General features: G+C 42.9%; 1 protein-coding gene across 2 annotated transcripts in view; it reads left to right on the forward strand.

Annotated features, from left to right (window-relative positions):
- The first annotated feature begins 9,946 nt into the window (after positions 1–9,946).
- The window catches only part of Emilin2 (elastin microfibril interfacer 2), a 53,359-nt gene continuing 40,375 nt past the window's right edge, over positions 9,947–22,930 (forward strand). For both annotated transcript variants that reach the window (XM_076837071.2, XM_076837072.2), the window contains exons 1-2: positions 9,947–10,394; positions 10,906–11,028. In XM_076837071.2, the coding sequence (XP_076693186.2) occupies positions 10,261–10,394; positions 10,906–11,028 (257 nt within the window). In that variant the 5' untranslated portion in view covers positions 9,947–10,260. The remainder of the gene's footprint in view (positions 10,395–10,905; positions 11,029–22,930) is intronic.

A 22,930-nucleotide genomic window follows, 5' to 3' on the forward strand; every position in this document is an offset into this window, starting at 1 on the left:
ATCACATTCTTCTTAGCTCCTGAGGATAACTTTAAGTACGGCACAGCTGGGCGTGGTGGCACAATCCTGCAATCCCAGCTACTCCAGAGGCTGAGGCAGAAGGAGTGAGAGGCCAAGGCCATTCTGGGCAACCAAGCAAGACCCTGTCTTGGGAAAAAAGAGGGTTGGTGGTAGGGGAGCTGGAGATGTAGCTCAGTGGTAGAGGGTCCCTGGATTCAATTCCCAGTACTGCAGGAAAATGAAAGCAAAAAGGACCAAAAGGTCACCAAAATGCACAAGGCCTTAGTAAACTAGAACTTGCCCTGAGAATAATTAGGACTTACTGTAATTCAGCTCTTTCCCATTTCCTGATCTTCTTATTCACATTGATGTGTACTAATGTTTTAGCCTTCAAAAAGCTGTGGTAAACAAACCTAGTGCAGCTTGCAGTTCATTTTAGGTCTCTCAGAATGATCATATAATTTATTATCCAAACCAGGCACTTTTGAAGATGAAAGGAGACGCTAAAAATAATGAACCGTGGTAACTGATCTACACCAGGAGTAACCAGGGGCTGGCCCAGGCAAATCAGGACATCTGGCTACTCTGCCTATCTATAGATAAGAGAGGCAGAAAAATGGAGAGATCTGTCGTTCACTTGCCTGTTTTCAATTTTTATGTATTTGTTTTTCTTTTCTTCCAGTGCTTGGGATTGAACTCAGGACCCCTGCACCCTTAGCAGCATTACAGTGACATTTAATAATGACATGTCCCTCATGCTTTCCTTACATCCATTTTTGCTCAATCCTACCTTAACCTCCCCGCCTCACCCCTCCTCCTGGCTCTTCAGTCTAGTCAATCCACCAGCTGGCCCCTGCCTTCCTTTATCTATGAAAACACACATTAGGACTCAGCAGTAGAGTGCCCACCCAGCACAAGCCAGGCCCTGGGTTTCATCCCAACACTCCCCCCCCAAAAATTTTTTTTTAATTAATTAATTAAACCTACCAGGTCACATTAATTGCTCCCTCTTCTCATGCAAATCACATTCATTTTTTAATATCATGGCTGATTTAAAACCAAACCAAATTAAATGTAAAAAGAGGACACTGAGGTCCACCCCACCCCACTTCACAATCTTCTCAAAGTCTCCAGGTCTTTTTCTTTACTGTCTCCCAGGTGTACTCTGTGTGTGTGTGTGTGTGTTTCCTATGCTATCTTCTATTTACTGAGTGTCACTTTATCAGGGGTGTGTCTTGCTTAAGATGATAAAAAATTAGATATGCTTTTCTCTGGCTCCATACTGCCCTGTTCAGCATGCAGTGTGCTGAACGCTGCATTCTGAATAATGCAGCATTCTGACTGACTAAACACATCCTCTTCCTGGGACGTGGGGGGCAGTGCTGGGGAATCCAACCTAGGGCCTCGTGCACACAAGCACACGTTCTACCGCTCAGTTACACCCATGAGCTCTAAACAAAAATTTTATTTTCCCTGTACTGTGGCTTGAATCCAGGGACATATACCACTGAGCTATATTCCCAGTCCTTTTTAAAATTTTTATTTTGAGTAAGGGTCTTGCTAATTTACCCATACTGGCCTTTGAACTCAAGATCCTCCTACCTTGGCCTCCCAAGCCACTGGGACTATAGATATGCATCACCATGCTTGGCAATGACAGCCATAAAATTCCAAGAACTTTTCCTCCCCTTCTCCAAAATGTTGCATTTTCTTATTGTTCCTTGATTTTCATTAAAATATAATTAATCTTTATTTTCATTGATTCCCAATTCGTGAATTTGCTTACTTGCTAAAATTTATGCATAGCCTCGATAGCCGTACCCGTGGCATTTCATGGTCATTTGTGTGACAAGGGCAAAGTGGTGAAAAATTTGTCACCAGTGGGTATGTTCCCAGCTGAGGCCCAGCAGGGAAATCCATTGCCTTCTTGTTCCAGTTCATGGTGTAAATAAGTATCTTTTTCATGGTGAATTTGGTGCCACATTTTTTGCATTCTTGTACTTTCTGTTGGTGATTTAGCTGTTTAAAATGGTTCCCAAACATAGTGCTGAAGTGCTGGCTAATGATATATATATATTTATATATTATATGACATACATATATATGACAATTTACATAATTATTATATATATGATGTTTATATATAAATATATATATGGTTGTAGATGAACACAATATCTTTATTTATTTTTATGTGGTGCTGAAGATTGAACCCAGTGCCTCACATGTGCTAAGCAAGCACTCTACCACTGAGCCACACCCCCAGCCCAATGGCTCATGTTCTTAAGCACAAGGAGGCTAGTGCATTGTGGAGAAAATGTGTGTCAGATAAATTTCATTCAGGCATAAGGTGTTCTTTACCATGAATATAGTGTTAGTGAATGAATCAACAATATGGCTGGGGTTGTGGCTCAGTGGTACGGCGCTTGCCTGGCATGGGTGAGGCCCTGGGTTTGATCCTTACCACCACATATAAATAAAGAAATAAAGTAAAAAAAATCCACTGGCAACTAAAAAAATTTTTTTTTAAAATGAATCAACAATATATTTTAAATTAAGTGTCTTCAAACAGAAACATGCAGAAGACAAAATCATGTATTGACTGATTAACAAAAACATCATGACTAGAGGCTTATAGGAACCTAACCCTAGTGGCATTTGTTCAGTATTTGCAAGTTTGGTGTTCACAGCAATTTTATAGAATGTAAGTACTGCAAAAAGTGAGGACTGAACTTAAATGGTTAAAGCAATGTTTAGATTTGCACAATCTGAAGTACTAGAGAAAATGTGCTCAAGAATAATCCATACTAGGCTGAGTGTGAATCAAGATTGTGCTAACATGTAATAATTTACTCCCATAATCATCAAACACATTCTGCCCATTGAGAACATTTTGTTTATTCTAGATCAACTCTGTTCTATAAATAAACGATAAACTATTACATAGTTTTGATGTGGCTTATATATATGAAGACGCTACTGCCTAAGCTATTGTAATTCTCTTGGAAACAACTCAAAGAGCCTATTTTTGCCAGTTATTTCTTATGACAGAAAAATGTGTCCAAAACCACACTGTAAGAGTGACAGCGATGGATGCTCAAATATGGAATACGGCACTCACTGCAGGAGGTATTCTTAGGCCTAAGGAACATCTGGAGGGAAAAAAAGATCAAGGACTAATTGGAATTAGTAACTAATTTCATCTTTTTTTGAGGAAAAATATATATTTGAATTGCCTGATGTCCTGAATTAATTTATGTAGAGTTATTAATCCTTCTGAAGAGCTTGTTAGATTGCTCTAAATTCCTTTGCATGTTGAGTAGAAAATCCAAACAATAAGCTGAGCTATGTGGTTTTGGGGGGAGCAGTAGGAAGAGAACTAGGCTAAAAGTCTGGAGCACATTTAGGGTTATTCCAATTGAATCTGCATGTGTGTTCTTTATACTTCTTGTTTGGAAAGAAGAACTACAATAGATGGTCAGCTTCAGTGTTGTCTGGCACACAAAAAAGGGTGATAAATCTCCTTAACTTTGCCACAAATGGTGAGTCACAAGAACAATTGCGTATATTCATCCCTCATTTCCTACATGCCCTCTGCCGAGTGTTTGCATGTGGCAACTCAACTAAATTTCCTGCAAGGGCCACAGGAAGCATTCTGAAGCCAGACATGGTGGTGCTCTCCTATAATCCAGTGACTGGGGAGTCTGAGACGGGAAGATTAAAAGTTGGAGGCCAGCCTCAGCAATTTAGCAAGACACTGTCTCAAAAAATGGAAAGGCTCGGATGTTGTTCAGTGGTAAAGTTGGCTAGGTTCCATCCACATTACAAAAAATAAAAATTAAAAAAATTAAAAAAGTATTCCAATTTTCAGAGAAAAAAATCGAAGCAAGAGGGGCTTATTGTTTGTCCAAATCATTTTGGTAAGAGGATGAGAGCATCCTAATTAAAAAAATATTTTTTTGCAGTTGTAAATGGACAGAATGCCTTTATTTTGTTTATTTTTATGTGTTGCTGAGTATCAAACCCAGTGCCTCACACATGCTAGGCAAGTGCTGTACCACTGAACTACATTCCCAGGACAAGAGTACCATAATTTGAACAATACACCAACTCTGTTGCATGAACACTTACACAATTTTTTTCATGCATGTTTTTATGCATTATTTCGGCTTCTCACAGTTTAAAATTCTCAGGTGACAGTGTAAAATGTATTAAGGCATGCTCCCTTAGTCAATGTTTTAAAATTTCTTCTTTGCATCTCTAAAGAAGAATCATTAAAATAATGGCCATATGGGCTGGGGATGTAGCCCAGGAGCAGAGAGCTAGCCTAGCAATGCAGAAGTTCCAGGGTTCCATCCCAGCACTAAGAAACTTCTTCAAAGACCATAGTCCTTAAGAATGTATTATCTAATCAATCAGTTGATAACGATCTGTTTTGGCTTCAGAAGATATCAAGACTTGTATGTATGATGAATGTGACATTTGCAGATAAATAAGAAAAATTGAAGAACAGCAAGTATTCTTTGTTTTCTTCCCATTGGAAACTAAAGCTGTTGACAAGACAGAAAGATAGATGTCACTTATAAATTTTAAAGTTTGAGACCATAAATTTTTTACCAAGGTGCCTTGTCAAAGGCAATGTCTATCTCAGATGGAATTTTCAAAATTGTATCAAGTAATTCCTTGCTTCCAAAATCCAGATCAGGCTAGATGGTGGAGCCAGTTAATAATTCTTTTCTGCCTCTCCCTGATAGGAGTTTGACAAACTGGATTTTTTTTTAATGAAAGGTGTCATCACTAATTTATGAATTTACATAAAATTTTCTTAGGGTGTTAAGTGTTTCTAACATGTTTTGTGGACTTTACAATAAGAATTTATTTATCTCGTTTTGATTGGGCATGTAGCTCACTGCCTTCAAAAGAAAAGTGTCCCCAAATGCACACAGCCCGATGAGCCTCTGATATCATGGCTAACAAGCAAATAGACTTCATGAAGTAGTTCCACCTTGGATTTCTGCTTTAGGTAAAATGTTCACACAATGAAGCATATAAATTACTATGGGACACTTTTGCTTTAAATTAGAAGAAATTCAGATCGTTATAGGAAACTAACAGTTTTCTAGTGCTCATTTAAGGTATTATAATATATATATATATATATATATATATATATATATATATATATATATATAACACTTTGTGATAATCCCGTGACTCTGCTCATTTAAGGTATTATAATATATATATATATATATATATATATATATATATATATATATATATAACACTTTGTGATAATCCCGTGACTCAGGAGTCTGATATCTAGTGTTAGTTGGGGGTGTAGCTCAATGGTGGAGAACCTGCCTAGCATGCTCAGGGCTAGGAACAAAGATGAGGGACCAAGAGCATGGGAAGCCCAGGTAAGCCTCATGATTCTCACCACCACCCCCTACCAGGGGTTGAACCCAGAGGCACTTTACCACTGAGCCACATCCCCAGCCTATTTTATTTTATTTTTATTTTGAGACAGAATCTCACTAAGTTGCATAGGGCATTAACTAAGTGCTGAAGCTGGCTTTGAACTTGCGATCGTCCTGTCTCAGCCTCCCAAACTGCTGGGATTTCAGGCATGAGCCACTGTGCCTAGCTAAGTCTCATGATTCTCAATCACATCCTAGGTGTGAATTGGCTTCTCTTGATCCATTTTCCTGTGCCCAGATGATCAGCAAGTTGGTGGGGGAAGTATCCTGTGCTGCTGCCTCAGTAATGGTCACCACCCTCCTCTCAGACAAACAAGAGCATGTCTGGGTTTCCTGGAAGCTGAGCAGGTTCACTGCTTCCCAGAGAAGTGTCACTGAGTGCAGAGCCTTATAACAAGTGAATGAGGAGATGGATTTTTTCTTTAGGTAAATTGATCACACATTTAAGGGTATAAGTTATTATGGGACACTTGCTTTCAGACACAGAAGAAATTCAGACCCATGTGGTCCCATCGTCCCAGATGTGGTACACATCTGTAATCCTAGATACTCAGGAGGTTGACACAGGAGGATCTCAAATTTGAGACCAGGCTTGGCAAGTTAGCAAGCATGACCCTGTCTCAAAAAAATATATAAAAAGGACTGGGGGTGTAGCTCAGTGGTAGATTCCCATTACGGCAACAATACTTACATATACCAGTGTATACATTTATAACAGTAATAATTACATATAATTATATAATAGTAATAACAAAGCTATAACATATTATTAATATTTAATATAATCTATAAACTCTAGATTATGATTTCCAAACTATTTTAATGCAACTGTGTCAATTTTTTTTGTTGCAATATTCACAGAAATTGAAAACTTGAAACTTAATGGGGTTAAAGTAGTTGGCAGTGTATAAAGATTTTACACTCAGTACAGTATACTGATGAAGGTCTTGCATTTCCAGCTACTAGACAGGCTGAGGCAGGAGCATCCCTTGAGCCCATAAGCTTGAGACCAGCCTGGGTAACATAATGAGGCCCCATTACAGAAAACAAAAATGAATTCACACTTGCAGCCTTCTGCCATCCATATCCACATTTTTTCCTTATGGCTAGGACCAGACGACTATTACTCTATTTTTTAATGTGCTTAAAAGCTCCATACCCAACTGGGTGTGGTGGCATACGCCTATCATCCCAGCAGCTTGGGAGGCTGAGGTAGGAGGATTGTGAGTTCAAAGCCAGCCTCAGCAAAAACAAGGTGCTATAAGGAACTCAGTGAGACCCTGTCTCTAAATAAAATACAAAAAAAGGGCTGGGGATGTGGCTCAGTAGTTAAGCGCCCCTGGATATACTCCCCAGTACCAAACCAAACCAAACCAAACCAACAAAAAAAAACCCTTCATACCTAGAAAGCTCTTCCCTCTGTCTTTATTTTTTTGTTTGTTTGTTTGGGTTTTTTATTTTTTATTTATTTATTTTTGTGGCCAATTCTCTGGCTACTGAGCCAGAGTTTGTTATGACCATTCTGCTAGAAAGAATAAAGGAAGACCCTCTTGGGATCTTGGCCTAAAGTTTCCTGGGAATGCTGCAAGAGTCAAGAGTGTTCTCTCTTCCAAGAGGCGACTCCCCACATCAGGTATACATGGTCCTACATCTAGAGAAACGCTTGTAACAAATGTGGGCTCACTGACTGACCGTACCTCAGGAACTATACACCCGTCAGTGTATAGGAATGCCTGGAAGCTCTAAACATGGGGCTTCTGTCAGTTTGGGCTCACTCATGAATTCTCAGGGGTTTTTGTTTGTTTGTTTGTTTGTTGTTAGTACTGGTAATTGAACCCAGAGCCTCACACATGCCAGGCAAGCACTCTACCACTAAAGTACATCCCCAGCCCTGATCCTCAGTATTTTTGCACAATCTCTGTCATGTAACAGATGTTCAGAATGAAATTTATTTACTGATAAATTCCACTTATAGTTGATTAAGTACAGTCACCCTTAGGTATCTATGGGGGATTGGTTCCAGGACCAAATCTGTGGATGCTCACATTCCTTATATAAAAAGCTGTAGTATTTGTATATAATCTGTATACATCCTCCCATATACTTTATTATTATTATGTTATGTTATTTATTTATTTATTTTGATACTGAGGGTTTAACCTAGGAGTACTTTACCTCTGAGCCACATCCCCAGCTCATTTTATTTTTTATTTTAAGATAGAGTCTTGCTAAGTTGCTTAGGGCCTCGATAAGTTGCTGAGGCTGGCTTTGAACTTGCAATCCTCTTGCCTCAGCTTCCTGAGCAGCTGAGATTATAGGCATGTGCCACAGTGCCCAGCCTCCCATATACTTAAAATAATCTCTAGGGGTTACCTGTACTATCTAATACCTAGTAAATGGCATGTAAATACCATGTACAGTAGAGTGTTGCTATTCTATATTGTTTAGGTAATAATGACAAGAAAAAAGTTTGTACATGTTTGATACAGACAGAATTTTGCTTTTTTTACTTTTTTTTTTTTTTTTTGTGGTCCTGGGGATTGAACCCAGGGCCTTGGGCATGCAAGGCAAGCACTCTACCAACTAAGCTATATCCCCAGCCCTCAAATATTTTTGATCTACGGTTGGTTGAACTTGTAGATGTAGAAACCACAGATACAGAGGCCAACTGTATAGTATTATAGTCATCTCAGTGTGCAGTTGGTCCTCAAATTTTTGGACAGCTGGGCACAGTGTCACACACCTGTAATCTAAGGCACTCTGAAGGCTGAGGCAGGAGGATGGCAAGTTCAAGAGGTCAACCTCAGCAACTTAACAAGACCCTATCTCAACAGAAAAATTTAAAAGGACTAGGTATGTAGCTCAGTGAGAAAGCACTTGTGTAACATATACAAGACCCTTGATCCAATCCCCAGTACCAAAACAAACCAACCAACCTCTTGGACAACTTCTTAGGAGATTCAGTAGAAAAAAAGATTTGATTTGAGCAGTTCAACTCACTTTCAAATTTGAGAATTACCCATATTGAAGGGAAACAATTGTTAGCTGCTAGTTGTAGACAGGCATAACTTAAATTTGTTTCCTCCCATTTTTTCCTTCTTTCACTTGTTTCTTCCCATGATATTTTGTGGACAAAATGTTGTTAGGGGGGATAAGGAAGTCATACAGAAAGATACAGATTGGATTACATGAGACAGCTTTTTTGTCTCCTTCTGTTATTTCCCCCCAGCGTGGGTCTTTTGAAGGCTGGGATGACTTCAGTCCATTATTTGCATGATCTTCCATTTAGAAAGTTCATGGACAGATTATGTCCTTACATGGTATAATTTTCTGCTTGGCTCTTGTAACGTCTGGACTTAGGGGATTTTCTTTCTTCTCTTTGCAAATCAAAAGCTCAACACTGCCATCAAAGCCTATGAGAAATAAAATGGACCAATGGCTTCATTTACTAGAGTAAGAACACAGCAGTTTTATCATTCACAAAACAATTCACAGCCAACAGTATCCTATGAGCTCACTGGTGTTTCAGTAAATGTATGCAGTCTGCAAATAACTTCATTACAGCGTTCATCGGAGCAGCGGGTCACCTAAAATATACATAGCTCTCTCCAATGTGTCTCTGAGAATACTTTGGAGGTGATTTTACCTTGACATTCTTCTGTGGAGTTATTTCATTCCCAAAAGAAATTGGTTAAGTTCGGTGTAACTCAAGAATAGGCAGAAAATTTCCAAGTGGAAGGTCAAATGTCTAAACACGGAGAAGGAAAGGCAAGGGCTGGGGGGTGCGGTGGGTAGCTCTGGTAGAGCGCTTGCCTATCATGTGCAAGAACATGTACTGATCCCCAGCACCAGAAAGAAGAAGAAGAAGGGGGGAAAAAACAAACTCAAGACAATGCCTTTCATATTGATGGAAAAAGAAAGTTCAGACTAGGCCATCAGAGGCAGAGGCTGTGAGATCACCTTTCAAGCATTGGTGTATCCTGTAATAGAGTTTGATGCTGGGCTTCAGAAGCTGTTGGGAAGAGCGGAGCCTTGGCCTGTCCGGCTGCCGCCTTCGTGTCGACTTGGATGCCTAAGGCAGCGCTGGGTAAAGAAAAGAGGGCCAGGGTTCATTTGCCCCTGAAGTCCTCTCTTAAGTCCATAAAGGTTGCGGGGAGGGAATGGCCTCGTCTTGCAGGGAAGGAAATATGAATTGAACCCCTACTCCCTACCCTCTGGGGACTGATAACGATGTCCCTAGTTCACCCCGGGGAGCCGGCACCCAGGCACGACGTGAAAACCTCCAGACTCTCCGACTGCTGCCACTTCCCAAGGGGCCGGGGGGCGCGCCTGTTGGAAGGTGGAAGGCGGAGTCGCTCCGCTTCTGGGAAGAGACCAAAGGAATGAGTAATTGGAAATTCTGTAACCTAGACCCTTATCCCAAACCCTTTGGCTCTTTCACCCCAGATCCCCTGCCGAGAGGCAAGGGGACTGGAGACAGGAGACGTGGTGAAGGAAGAGTCACGTTTCGGAGAGGGAAGTGAAATAAAGAGGGCGGCACCCGGGGGGACCTGTGCGTCATTGAGGGACCGAGGAGAAGCACAGGGCGCACGGGGCTGCAAAAGGAGAAGTGGGAGCGAGTAGCCGTCGGGGGCGGCCGCCGAGCGGGTGGGGGCGCGGCGAAGCGCCCGAGCCTCCGGCCTTTTCGGGCGGCGCCCCGGCAGCTGGCAACCTCGTGGCGCTAGTCGGGATCCGCCGCGCTCCGGACCCTGGCAGGCGGGGCGCGCCCGCCGCGCGCAGAATGTGGCAGCCGACCCGGTCCCGGCCCCGCGCGCTCTGGCGTTGGGTGCTGGCGATACTGACCCTTGGCGCCGCGGGACTGTGCCACGCCGGCCCGCAGTCCGGGTACCCCGCGCGGCCCAGCGCCAGGAACAAGTAAGTGCGCGCCTCCTCGCTCGTCCCAAACCCGAGAGCTCGGGGACCCCACCTTTACCTCCCCGGCCCGTCGCCGGTTCCTGGAACTGGCTTGCCAAAGGCGACAAGCGACAGCTGGGGGTCCCTTATGGACTCTCCCAGGAGACTCATCTCGGTGGCCGTGCGCTCCACCGCAGGAGCCTCAAGCAGTGCTGACTCCAGAGACGCGGGACTCAGGGAGTGTCCTGCGGAGCAGCGTGATCTGGGAAGGACTCCCAGAAATTCCAGGAGCCCCTGGGGGCGTGGGTGCCTTTCTTTCCCCGGCCTTTCGTGGGGTAAAGGGGCTGCTCTCCGAAGGCACCCTCGTTACACCCTCTGGTGTCTACTGAGTTAATCTCCCGCCTCCGCAGGGGGTGACCGGTTCCCTGACCCTCGCTCCATCCGCTGCTGTATCAGCTCATTCCCTTTTCCCGGGCCTCATTGTTCTCGGGGTGGACTCTACGTCCTTCTCCCTCTCTCCCCTTCACCCCAGGAACTGGTGCGCTTACATCGTGAACAAGAACGTGAGCTGCTCTGTACTGGAGGGAAGTGAGAGTTTTATCCAAGCTCAGTACAACTGTCCCTGGAGCCAGATGCCCTGTCCATCCGCGCTGGTGTAAGTCCTGGAGCCGAGCAGCGGGCGGGGCTCACCCGGGCCCGGGCCGTGGGGGTGGGGTGGGGTTGGAGCGTCGTGTAAAGTCTCTTACACATCTAGTGAAAACCCAGCCGCTGACAAGTTTGAGCGCTGAGAGGGGGCACCAGCTACTGAGTGAGCATTGAGGATGCGCAGGACTTGGGAGTTTGTGATTCCCCAGGACTTAGGAGAGGATGAACAAAACCCCCACCCTCACTTCTCTCTCTCTCTCTCTCTCTCTCTCTCTCTCTCTCTCTCTCTCTCTCTCTCTCATTACTAACGTAAGGCAGCTGAACCTAATTAGATCCATATTGCGTGTTCTGGGGCACACAGAAGATTCTAAAATGTATACTGCTAACAACTTTTAGATGTAGGATTAACTGAGAGGTTTGGCTAGCTAGTTTCCTAAAACAAGCGAGTTTTGTCGAATTGTCCCCATAAAATGGACTTCTTCAGTATGCTACAACTCTAAATAAAAGCTTTAGGAATAATTTGCTTAAAAGTATGACTTTTCAAATTAGATTTGAGGATTTGCTAAGCGGTTGTCAGAAGAGAATGATACTTAAAGACCAGGGAAGAATTAATCATCGTTTCTCTTATAAAGATTTCACCATAAATAAAAAATAAAAGAAGAAGAAGAACAGGAAGTCATGCGATAAAGTACAAATTCCGTTCAACACATCACACTCATTCGATTGTCATCAGGCAAGTCTTTGAGTTTTTGTGTAAGTCAGATACCAGAAGATGGGCCGATGTGAATAAATGGCTGTTGGGGAAACACATGTGATAGCTGAAATTGTTTTCCACTAAGAATACGTTGTTTGTCTTAGAGCACAGTTGTCATCACAGCAAAGAATGGTCAGTAGGCAGATCTGCCTTGCAAATCTAAGGGACAGACTGAATTTGTACTCTAGGAAACCTCCTTCCAAGGGGCAGTAGATAGGGTACTAGATAGCAGATACTCTGGGTGGAGCTGACACTGGATTTCACTTGGGTGACTGGGGGAGCTGCAAAGAGGGATGGGATAGTTCCTGTTGGGCAAAACAAACCCCCACGGGTGGTGGCCTTTGGGAAACCTTAGAAGAGGTCTCTGCTTTCTAACTCATAGAGGAAAAGGCTAAAATGGAGTTTCTGGCTATCACTTAGAGTAAAAAATAAGCTGTCAGTGAGATAGATACCGTCATCCCATTTTAATCTAACCAGTCAGATTTAGACCTCAGAGTCCAGGGTCAGCAGTCAGTGACATGAGAACCAAGTAAAATTTTTATGTTGTGGTAGAGAAGTGAACTAGTGAACACCTTTTGAATGATTTTGTTTGGAATTAGAATTGATTTTTTAGGGAAAAAAATATATTCATTTCATAGAAGGACTGTATTTTTGGGTTTGTTAATATTTTTTAATACTGTGGCAACGCAGAAGTAAATGAATTTTTCATTTGGGGAATAATTATTTTTGTTTAAAAGATGACTTGTTTTCATTTTCTCAAATAATTTTAGCTGGGTGGAAAAATCAAATGATTTGATTGTTGTATTTAACCAAAACTCAAAGAAACTTGGTCATCAGTGGGGAAGTGAATTACCTCCCCATCTACAGGTTAATGAAAGGCAGTAGGAGTGTATTTTTGCCATCCAGTGAGAAGGACAACAGAATTGTTATTTTATTTATTTATTTTTGGTACTAGGGATTGAACCTGAAGCACTCAACCACTGAGTCACAGCCCCAGCCCTATTTTGTATTTTATTTAGAGACAGTCTCACTGAGTTGCTTAGCACCTCACTGTTGCTGAGGCTGACTTTGATCCCTGGACCCCCCTGTCAGCTGCTGGGATTACAGTCGTGTGCCACTGTGCATGCTAGAATTGTTAGTTTCAAAATGGCAGTTGTTTCTGTTGTTTTGTTAAACCAAACCAAAATAAGTGACCTGGGTATTCTTCTTCAGTAAAAATCAGGTAAACAATTCAAGCATATTTTTACATCTTAAGTGTTGCATTATAAATGTGAAAATTGTAAAATGCACAGAATATTTTCATTGATCAACTTGAAAATCTTTTTTTACACAATGTCTTTATTTATTATTATTATTATTTTTTTAAAACATTTATGTTTAGTTGTAGTTGGACACAATACCTTTATTTTATTTTGTGGTGCTGAGGATCAAACCCAATGCCTCACACATGATAGGCTTCTTCTTTGAGCCCCAGCCTTCTTTATTTATTTTTATGTGGTGCTGGGATTGACAGTACCTCCTACATGCTAGGCAAGCACTCAACCACTGAGCTACAACTCCAGCCCTTCAACTTGAGAATCTTGAAGAAGCTTTGGCAGTTAATCCAATCTTGACCTTAGGGATAAGAAGGGTATGGTTTACCTTCTTTTTCTTTCTTTCTTTCTTTCTTTTTTTTTTTTTTTTTGTGTGTGTACTGGAAATTGAAGCAGGGGAGCCTTATCACAGGGCTACATCTCCAGTCCTTTTTATTCTTTATTTTGACACAGGTCTTACTAAGTTGTCAAGGCTGGCCTCCAACTTGAGATTCCACCTAAGCCTCCCAAATTGCTGAGATTACAGGTGTGCACCAGGGTGCCTGGCTACCTTATTTTTCAGCAGCTAAATGTTTCCTATATTTAAGGATTTAGTGGATGAATGAAAACATAAGGACAACTGATACCTTTTTAATTTATTTATTTTTATGTGGTGCTGAGGATTGAACCCAGGGCTTCACATATTCGAGGCCAGCACTCTACCACTGAGCCACAACCCCAGCCCAGAGAAACATTCTTTTTATACTTAAAGAGGATGAAGGGTTGTATCGCATGTGATTTCTTTCTTTCTTTTTTCTTCACGTATATTTTTAGTTGTAGATGGACACAGTGCCTTTATTTATTTGTTTTAATGTGGTGCTGAAGAATGAACCCAGTGCCTCGCACGTGCCAGGCAAGCGCTCTGCCACTGAGCTACAACCCCAGCCCCGTGATTTCTTCATCCTTTCTGATCAGTTACTAAGCCTGCTGGAACTCTTTGAGTCCACTGGTATTGTGGACACAGCCTTTGCATGGTTTGTTCCTTAGAACCAGAGACCTGCAGGAGTGAAGGTTCTTTGGAAATGCACTCTAGGGTGACGGAGGGGTGATTCTTGTCACTGTTAGAGGTACAGACTGAATGCTGGCTGAGATGGCTGGAGTGTTTCTGCAGCAGGGATGGTAGGTTTGGCCCATGCAGAGCAGAACTGAGGGCTGGGGTGTAGCTCAGTGGTGGAGTGCTTGCCTAGCATGGGCGAGCCTGGGTTCAGTCTCCACTGCCAAAGGGAGAGACAGAGAGGGAGAGAGCAGAACTAATTCTTAGGGGCAGTGCAAGGGAAGAAAAGCCCGGGAAGGGATCAGAGAGCAAAGCGAAGACATTGGAGAAGGAAATGCTGTTGGAGACCCGGAAGGCTTGGAGGCTGAGACCTTCAGAAAGGCCTGGCAGGGGCAGGGTGGGGGGTGGGGGTGCTGGCACTGACAGGAAGAAACTGCTCATGCAGAAAGAGACAGCAAGTCAGTGGAGTAATCGTGTGAGTTAGGGGAGTTAGTTGGAAGGAAATCCATTTACCCAGGAATCTATATGGTACTTTGAAGACTGGTAGAAAAAGCAAGTTATGTGGTAGACAGACTGGTAAAGAATTACTTTAAAAATGCACCCATTTGGAGGCAGAGTGAAGAAGCCAAATGGGAAAGACTGAATGGCCTCCGAGACTGAGGGGAATTCCCTGGGGAACAAGGGGCTTGAGGGAGGGACTCAAATCAAAGGAGAACTGCAGCACCCAGCCATAGCATTGGGCGTGAGCATCCTCCTTGTATGTAGAGACTGAGGGCACATGCATTTTCAGAAGGATTTATTTCTGAATATGAAGATGCTATTTGTATATATGAAGAACCTTAGATTCCAGGTTGTGAATTTAGATATCATTAAGTGAAACCAGGAGGGTGTTTTTGTTTTTTTGTTTTGTTTTGTTTTTTTTTTTTTTTAGTACTGGGGATTGAACCCAGGGGCATTCTACCACTGAGTCAAACCCCCAGCCCTTTTTTATTTTATTTTGAGACAGGGTCTTGCTAAGTTGCCCAGCCTGGCCTCCAACTTGAGATCCTCCTGCCTTAGCCTCCTAATTTGCTGGGATTACAGGTGTAATCTGTGCCTGACTGAAAGCAGGAGGTTTTTATATAATACTTGGGCATACCAAGAGCCTGGCAGGTGGAAAGCTCTGGGTTCAACCCCCAGCACCACCAAAAAACAAACAAAAACAATTATACCCGCTTTCATGGAAGGCAATTCCCATATAAGTGTAGAGAATGGTGTGTGTGCACGTGGCCTTAACCTCACTCTACTGTGTGGATCACTTTGCTATAATTCAAGGGACTTTGTCATGTGTCACACTGTCTATTATGTTATACAGTTTGTTTGCTTATTTTAATCACTGACACATCTAATGGTTTAGGCTGCTAGGTCAGTTGTTTAAAGTGTGACATTCATGAGACCAGAGTTCCTGAATATAAATGTAGGGGCCAGGGCTCAGCTGCCACCACAGAATTTGTTACAAGGGGATGGTGTTCAGAGAATATTTCCAGAAAAACAATTTAAAGTCCATGCCCTAATGAAGTGAGATAGTGCTACTATTCTTGTATGTAAAAATGGTACATTTTTCTATGAAGATTTAGCATCACTTAAGAAGTTAGAAGTAGGGTGCTCATGTGCTCTTTCTCTCTCTCCCCCCCCTTTCTCTCTCTCTCTGTCCGTCCTTCCTCCCTCTCATACATAAGCACTAGATGTAAGGAGAGTCCCTTCAACAGAAAATGATTTGTCTCCCCTTAGCTAATTCCTAAAGTGGTCCAATGGGATGGTAGTTATTTATCATTTACTCTGAATTCTCCAAGGGGGCCTAAGGAAAAAAAAAATCTTTTTTTTTTCTGAGATAATTGTTTTACTTTCTACTTCCATATTAAGAAAGCCAAATGTCACTGAAATTTTCATTGCATTGAGGAATTTTTCTGATTGCTCATAAAGCCATTGGCAGTTTGGCCTTTTCTGTAGACTTGTGGCCACCCACGATGCGCTTAGGAAATAGCCTGTCAATACCGTGGATCCCAACCTCTGAATGTGGAATCTTTGCATGGAAGCCTGGGGAGGTTCCCTCTTGGCCCTGGGTTGGCTTTGGAGACGGATTTTGGAAGACAGGGCAATCTGAGTGCCTTGGATTTCTTCCTGTGGGGTATGGGGCAGATGGACTTCTTGGAACTGAGGCTGCTTCAGATGGGACTGTCACTCTAGAGTGTGTCCTTGGGGTGTCATGAACCCTTTGTGTTCCTTATCTTCTGTCTTGGGATCATTATCCCCCATTTTACAGGAGGGTAAGTGGTTAGGAAGTAGCAGAGTCTGCAACCGAGTCCTGGCATGTTGTTTTCAAGCCTTAGGCTCCTCCCACACCACACCCCTGTAGCCCCAGCTGTCTAAACCCTCACCCACCAGGACTCTGGCAGGGGTGTGTATGGGGACCGGCACCTGCTGCCAGTCCTCCATGGGGTGGAAAGGGTCGAGGGAAAGGTGTGCGGTCTCCTGCAGCCCCCTCCACCCATTGCTGATGTTTGGGTGGACAGGTGGGAGACTACGGCAGTTCTTCTCTTCACTGGACTAGGCACGACGTTCTTTCATGCATCATTCATGCTTCGTGGAAGTAATTCCAGATAGTCACAGAACCTCCTGCCTGGCCGGACAGCTGTTCCTATTTGTGGCATTTGGAGGCTTCCTGTCCACGGAGCCTCTGCATTGTTGGCAAGGATGGCCAAGGACCCCAGATGCAGGGCAGGATGGTTGTCAGTGTTCTCTTTGCCTCTCAGCTCAGGCCTGGGAATTTTCTACTTTCTGACCCCACGAATGGACTGGGGCTTATCCGTGTCTACTCTTCCCCACCTGCCAGCTTCCCACCACCTCCTTATGCTTTGTATGTTGGCAGAATTTTTCCCATTCTTAAAAAACAAAACAACAAAAAAACCAAAACAAACAAACAAAAAACCCTCATGAGCTGGGGAAGGGATCTGGGTGGGGTCAACACAGAGCCTGTGAGCTGCCAGGGGAATGCAAAGAGAATGTGCAGCAGGTGTTAGTTCTGGGCTGGAGTTCCAGGACACCTCTATCCTCAGGTTCCCAGGACAGCAGAGGATGGTGGGTCATTGAGCTGGAAGAAAAGTTGTCTGTTAGGGAGCAATCTCCTCCCAGAAAAGTCACTTTTTCTTTCTAAAGCACACAACATTTAAGGCTAGGGGAAAAAAAAAAAAAAAAAAAAAAAACAAAAAAACCTGTGATGGCTGACTTCTACAGCCAACTTTATGTTTACTACATCTCCAAGAAGAGAATTGCATCCAAGTCAAAAAATGTTTTGTTTTTGTTTTTTTCCCCTGCAGTACTGGGAATTGAACCCAGAGGTGCTTTGCCACTCAGCCACATCCCCAGCCCACTTTATTTTTTATTTTAAGATGAGGTCTCGCTAAGTTACCCAGATTGGCCTCGAATTTGGGATCCTTCTGAGTTATGGGGATTAGGGTTGTGCTCTACCACGCCCAGTCTATGCTCATTATTTTATTGTTGGCACGGACTTGGCCTGGAGATTGGGTTGGACAGAAGCTGGGTTCTTAGAATATAATGCTTAAGGGCTATATTTTCTATCTTTTTTTCATCTTGGAAAAAAAATTATTAGGATTCAAATAGAGGTTATGGCCTTAAGAAAAACAGGTTGCTTCTTGTTAAAATCTGCTTTAGTCCTGTTAATTGGGTAATGGGTCTTCCTCATGATCTGTTCCACCCACATTAGCTTGTGGTACTTGAGTTAAAATTCAGAGGTAGCTAGGAGAGGGCAAGTGGGCGTGGGTGGCCTGCAGGGAGCTACTAATCCTCAGTAGGGCTGGGGCAGGCTCCCTGTGGTTCCTCCAGCTCCATCAGAGCTGGGTGGGGTAGCACACCACTGGCTCTGGAAGGAAGATAGGAGACTTGGCATCTGGCCCGTGTGACTTCAGGCAAGTCCCCATGTCTCCATTGCAGGGTGGGGGGAGGAGGCCCAAGGGAGAGCCCTGGTAGAGGACTTGTCAAGCCAGCACTATCACTGGACTGTAAGGAGCACCAGGCAGAGGGTCTGGCGAACACAGTTTTCTATTTGGAATGTTGATCTTTGAAGGCTGATCTTTGAAGGCTTTGGATTTGAAGTTCATGCAGATATGTTTGAAGAAGACTGGTGTGTTGAAGAACATAATAACTCAGTGAGCTAAGATAATAATTAAGAAGATGGCATGCTTAACATCAACCTTTAAAAATTAAGTGAAAATCAGAGAAGGCTTTGAAAGTAGAGCCAGCCGTACAGTTTCTTTAGGGAGTGCATGCCAGCGATGATGTCTCCTTCAAGCAAATGTTCCAGTTGCTGGTGGGTGTGTATTGCTGTTTCTGCAGGTGTTTGCATGCCTGTGGTAGAGTAATAGAGAAAGGGTGGCTAGGATGTTGGGTATTGTGGTTAACTAGTGCTGATCCCTAGGTAATCCTTCACCTAACCACTAACACATTGCTTGATTTTTTTTTGGCCAGGGCCTTGTACATGCTAAAAATATGCTCTCCCATTGGGCTATATTCTGTAGCCTCTAATTCTTTACTATTATGGGGGAGAACTTTTCCTCATGTGGATAATATTAAGATATTACTCGTGTTTGCCGAGTGTGACTAACGTGGTAGGTGCTGCATACAACAGTTACACAATGTTTTATGTACTGTTTTTTAAAAACCTAAAACTGATAAACTCTGCCAGCATTCAGATTACTTCCAGTCTGTCACACAAATGTTCTGATTTATTGCTTCTCCGAAGTAAAGAAGTCATGGAACCAGCAATAAATGCTTCCTGAACCAAATAGCCAGGATCTTTCCAAACACCCGGGTCAGAATCATTATAGGAAAGCTAAAGATCCCAACTAGTGGGCAGGCCTTCCGTCCTTATGAAGCAGTTTTCCGGGCTTAAAAATAACAGTGAACCGTTGGATCAAATGATGTAGCTGAGCGTGACATATCGTTACAGAGGACAGTTTTCCTGGGAGGATCCAGGGGGGAATGTGGTGCTTTTCAGTGTGACAGCAATGCACATTGAAGGAAAAATAATCATCAAAACTAAACTCAAGGGGAAGGAGGGGAAAGGAGGGGGTAAGGGGGTAGGAATGAAGGTGGAATGAGTTAGACATCATGACCCTAAGTACATGTAGAAGACACGAATGGTGTGGAAATACTTGATGTACAATCAGTGTCTTGAAAAACTTGTGCTCTATATGTGTAATATGACAGGAATTGCATTCTGCCATCATGTATTACAAATCAGGAATAATTTAAAAAATTATATTTATATAAAAAAAATTTGCCAATAAGTTTTCTTCTTTCCTTCCTGTTTTAAAGAGGGTGATGGGGTGCTGAAAGAAAGTAGGGAGGATTCAAAGGAACTAAATTCCTGGTTTGAAAAATGCTGCAGAAGGCAAACTTTTTGGGGTGTGTCGTTTCCAGGGACCCAGCTGCTCTTAATGTTTTTTCCCCCCACCTAAGAAAATACCAAAGGATGAGGGAATACGCCTAAAAATTATGCTTTGCCGTGTCAGCCTTTCAGGACAATGTAATGTATTATGCATTTGGCCAAGAGAGAAACGGTGCAGGCAAAGCCGTCTCAAGCTGGTCATTTGGATGAAAAATTTTTTTTTTTTTTTTGCTGAGATGTCTCAGCATTTGCCCAGCTTTTCCCCATCTCTCTCCACATCTGTGATGCTTGTGAAGGGTTCTGCCTAATGTGTGGGCTTCCTTAGATTATCTTTTAACTGAGATCAGTTCTCAGTCCATTATAAAATAAGGTGCTAGAGATGGTTCCCCCTGGCTGGAAGGTTTTCCTTACATTTGCCGGACAGGGATATTGTTAGAGGATAATGAGATAAGGCTATAAAAATGCCTTCTAAACCATACTGGGGGAAAATACTGCTTGTTTTTCTGCTAACTGAAGCTTTTCCGCATATCTTGAAAAGGGAGGACCAAAGCTGTGGCTTCGATTGCGACAGAGCTCAGGGCGGGGGTGGGTTTTGCAATCCATCCAGCCCTTTAACAGGAGAGCTCATCTCCATTAAGCGTTTCTCTGGCTCTTTTGTCAGCCCAGAGCTCTCACATGCTGTTCCTTTTTCTCTGCGGCGCTGGGGATGGATCCCAGGCACTCACATGCTGAGCAGGTGCTCTACCTGTGAGCCACACCCAGCCCCTCACATGCTGTTTGAATGAGGGGCCTGGGCAGGGAGGCAGCAGCAAACCTTGATATTCTGAACACTCCAGAATCTGGAATCCAGCCTGCCAGGCTGAACAGGGGTCAGGCTGGTTTGTGCATCAGGTGTCTCTTACCTTGGTGGTTCTCCAGGAACTTCCTGGACAAGGATGAAGGCCAGGACCCTTAGCTGTGCTATGATAGGCCAGGCGCCCCTTTCCCATCACAACCCATTGCATCATTTTCTGGCCACTGGCTAGATATTTAGGAGTCATTCTGTTGCATCATTGCAGAAAACAAGTGGTAAGACAAAACCCAGAGCTCCTTCTCATTGCCTGCAGGAGGGAAAGCCAAAATGCTGCGCATAATGCTTCCTACACCAAATAGCCAGGATCTTTCCAAACATCCGGGTCAGAATCATTATAGGAAAGCTAAGGATTCCAACTAGTGGCCAGTTTTTGCTGTATTTTTTTTTTTTTTTTTTTTTTTTTTTTTAATTTCTGTGCTGGGGATTGAACCCAGGACCTTGCACGTTAGGCAAGTGCTCTACCACTGAGCTACATCCCCAGCCCCTGTTTTATTTTTATTTTTATTTTTTAATGCTAACATCCATTTTTGTATATTTTATACAAAATGGGTTTGTTTGGGATTTTTTTGGTACTGGGGGTTAAACCCAGGGCACTTTACCACTGAGCCACATCCCCAGCCCATTTTCTTTCTTTATTTTTATTTTTAAGACAGTATCTTGCTGAGTTGCTGAAGCTGGCCTTGAACTTGTGATCCTCCTGTCTCAGCCTTCTGAGTCACTGGGAGCACAGGTGTGTGCCACTGTGCTCAGCTACAAAAACATGTTAAATCTCAGTTCTCAAAAGGCAAAACTCACAGGCTGTGTGTCTGAAGAGTAATCCTGTACATTAAAAACAACTCAGTTAAGTCCATTTTAAAGTTGTAAAAGACTCAGAGATGTTGACTTTAGTTTCTTTCTTTTTTAAAAAAATTTTTTAATATTTATTTTTCAGTTTTCAGTGGACACAACATCTTTGTTTGTATGTGGTGCTGAGGATCGAACCCGGGCCGCACGCATGCCAGGCGAGCGCGCTACCGCTTGAGCCACGTCCCCAGCCCCCTGACTTTATTTTCTAATTGAAATTTATTATTGGATTTTCAAGATAAGACTCTAGCACTTTGCTTTCACAGACTTGGAAATTTTATTTTTATTTCTGTGGTTACTTTTTGATGCTGAGGATGGAACCGAGTGCTTCACACATCCTCAGCTTTTGCTCTACCACTGGACTACATGCCCAGCCAGACCTGGAGATTTGAAAGCACCCTAATACACAGTTGTTTAACTTTATGGAGCTGGGCGCAGTGGTACACACCTATAATCCCAGTGGTGTTAGAGGCTGACTCAGAAGAATTACAAGTTCAAAGCTAGCCTCAGCAATTTAGCAAGGCCCCAAGCAACTTAGTGAGACACTGTCCCAAAAATAAAAAAATAGAATGAGCTAGTTGAGTTGTAGCTGATGGCTTTTGGGGAGATACAAAGTATGGGCAATTATTTATGTTGATTGTAAGGTTACTTCCCTGATTTTTTTGAACAACAGTTGAGAGGAGAGAATAACTACATAACAGATGTAGACATGAGATAAAACCATAATGGAGCTTTACAAAAAAACACATTTCACATTCATAGCCCTGGAAAATGTTGGATTAAGGATGCATAATTAGCATAAGCCATTTTGAATTGGCAGAAAGCTCAATCGGGTTGAGAGAAGACTTGTAATTAGGGGATTGTTGGTTTCTCAGTTTCATTAAACAAATATTTTTGTGCATGGCCTACGTCTGACCCAGAGCTGGGCTCTATGGAGATTCAGTAGGGACCCCTTTCATGCCCTCTGTAAGTTCAAAAGTGAGACAAGTAGATAAAATAAAACAAGTAGAAATAAGTACAACATGTAGGAATGAGGATTGCAATAAGAGAACCACAAAGTGTTCAAGGTATTCAGAAGTGGGAAAAATTATTCTAGCTAGGAAGAACCTGAGAACTTGTTTGGAAGTGGCGACATTTTGGCAGGGCTTTGAAAGAAGGTTCTAGTTGAGTATATGCAGGTGGGAGTGGAGTCAAGGATAAGTCATGAAAACAACTTGAACAAGGACCCAGAGGCCAGAAATGAAGGGACATTCACAGGGAATAGCAAACCAAGGTGTTGGTGGAGTTAGTTCCTCCAGGACTGAGAGCTAAGAGTCTGTTCCAGGACTTTCTCCTGAGCTTGTACGAGGTCATCTTCTCCCTGTGTTCCTTTACGTCACCTTCTCTTTATACCTGTGTCCAAATTTCCCCTTTTCTATCCAGCCATCCATTCTCCCATCAGTATTGGGGGTTGCTCTACCATTGATTCCATCTCCAGCCCTTTTTAAAACTTTTTAAAATTTGAGGCAGAGCCTTGCTAAGTTGCCCAGGCTGGACTTGAACTTGCAATTCTTCTTACAGCCATCATTTCTTTCTTTCTTTTTTCTTTTTCTTTTTCTTTCTTTCTTTTTTTTTTTTTTTTTAGAGAGAGAGCGAAAGAGAGAGAGAGAGAGAGAGAGAGAGAGAGAGTT

Source organism: Callospermophilus lateralis, chromosome 17 (assembly GCF_048772815.1).
Source record: "Callospermophilus lateralis isolate mCalLat2 chromosome 17, mCalLat2.hap1, whole genome shotgun sequence".
Classification (NCBI taxonomy): Eukaryota; Metazoa; Chordata; class Mammalia; order Rodentia; family Sciuridae; genus Callospermophilus; species Callospermophilus lateralis.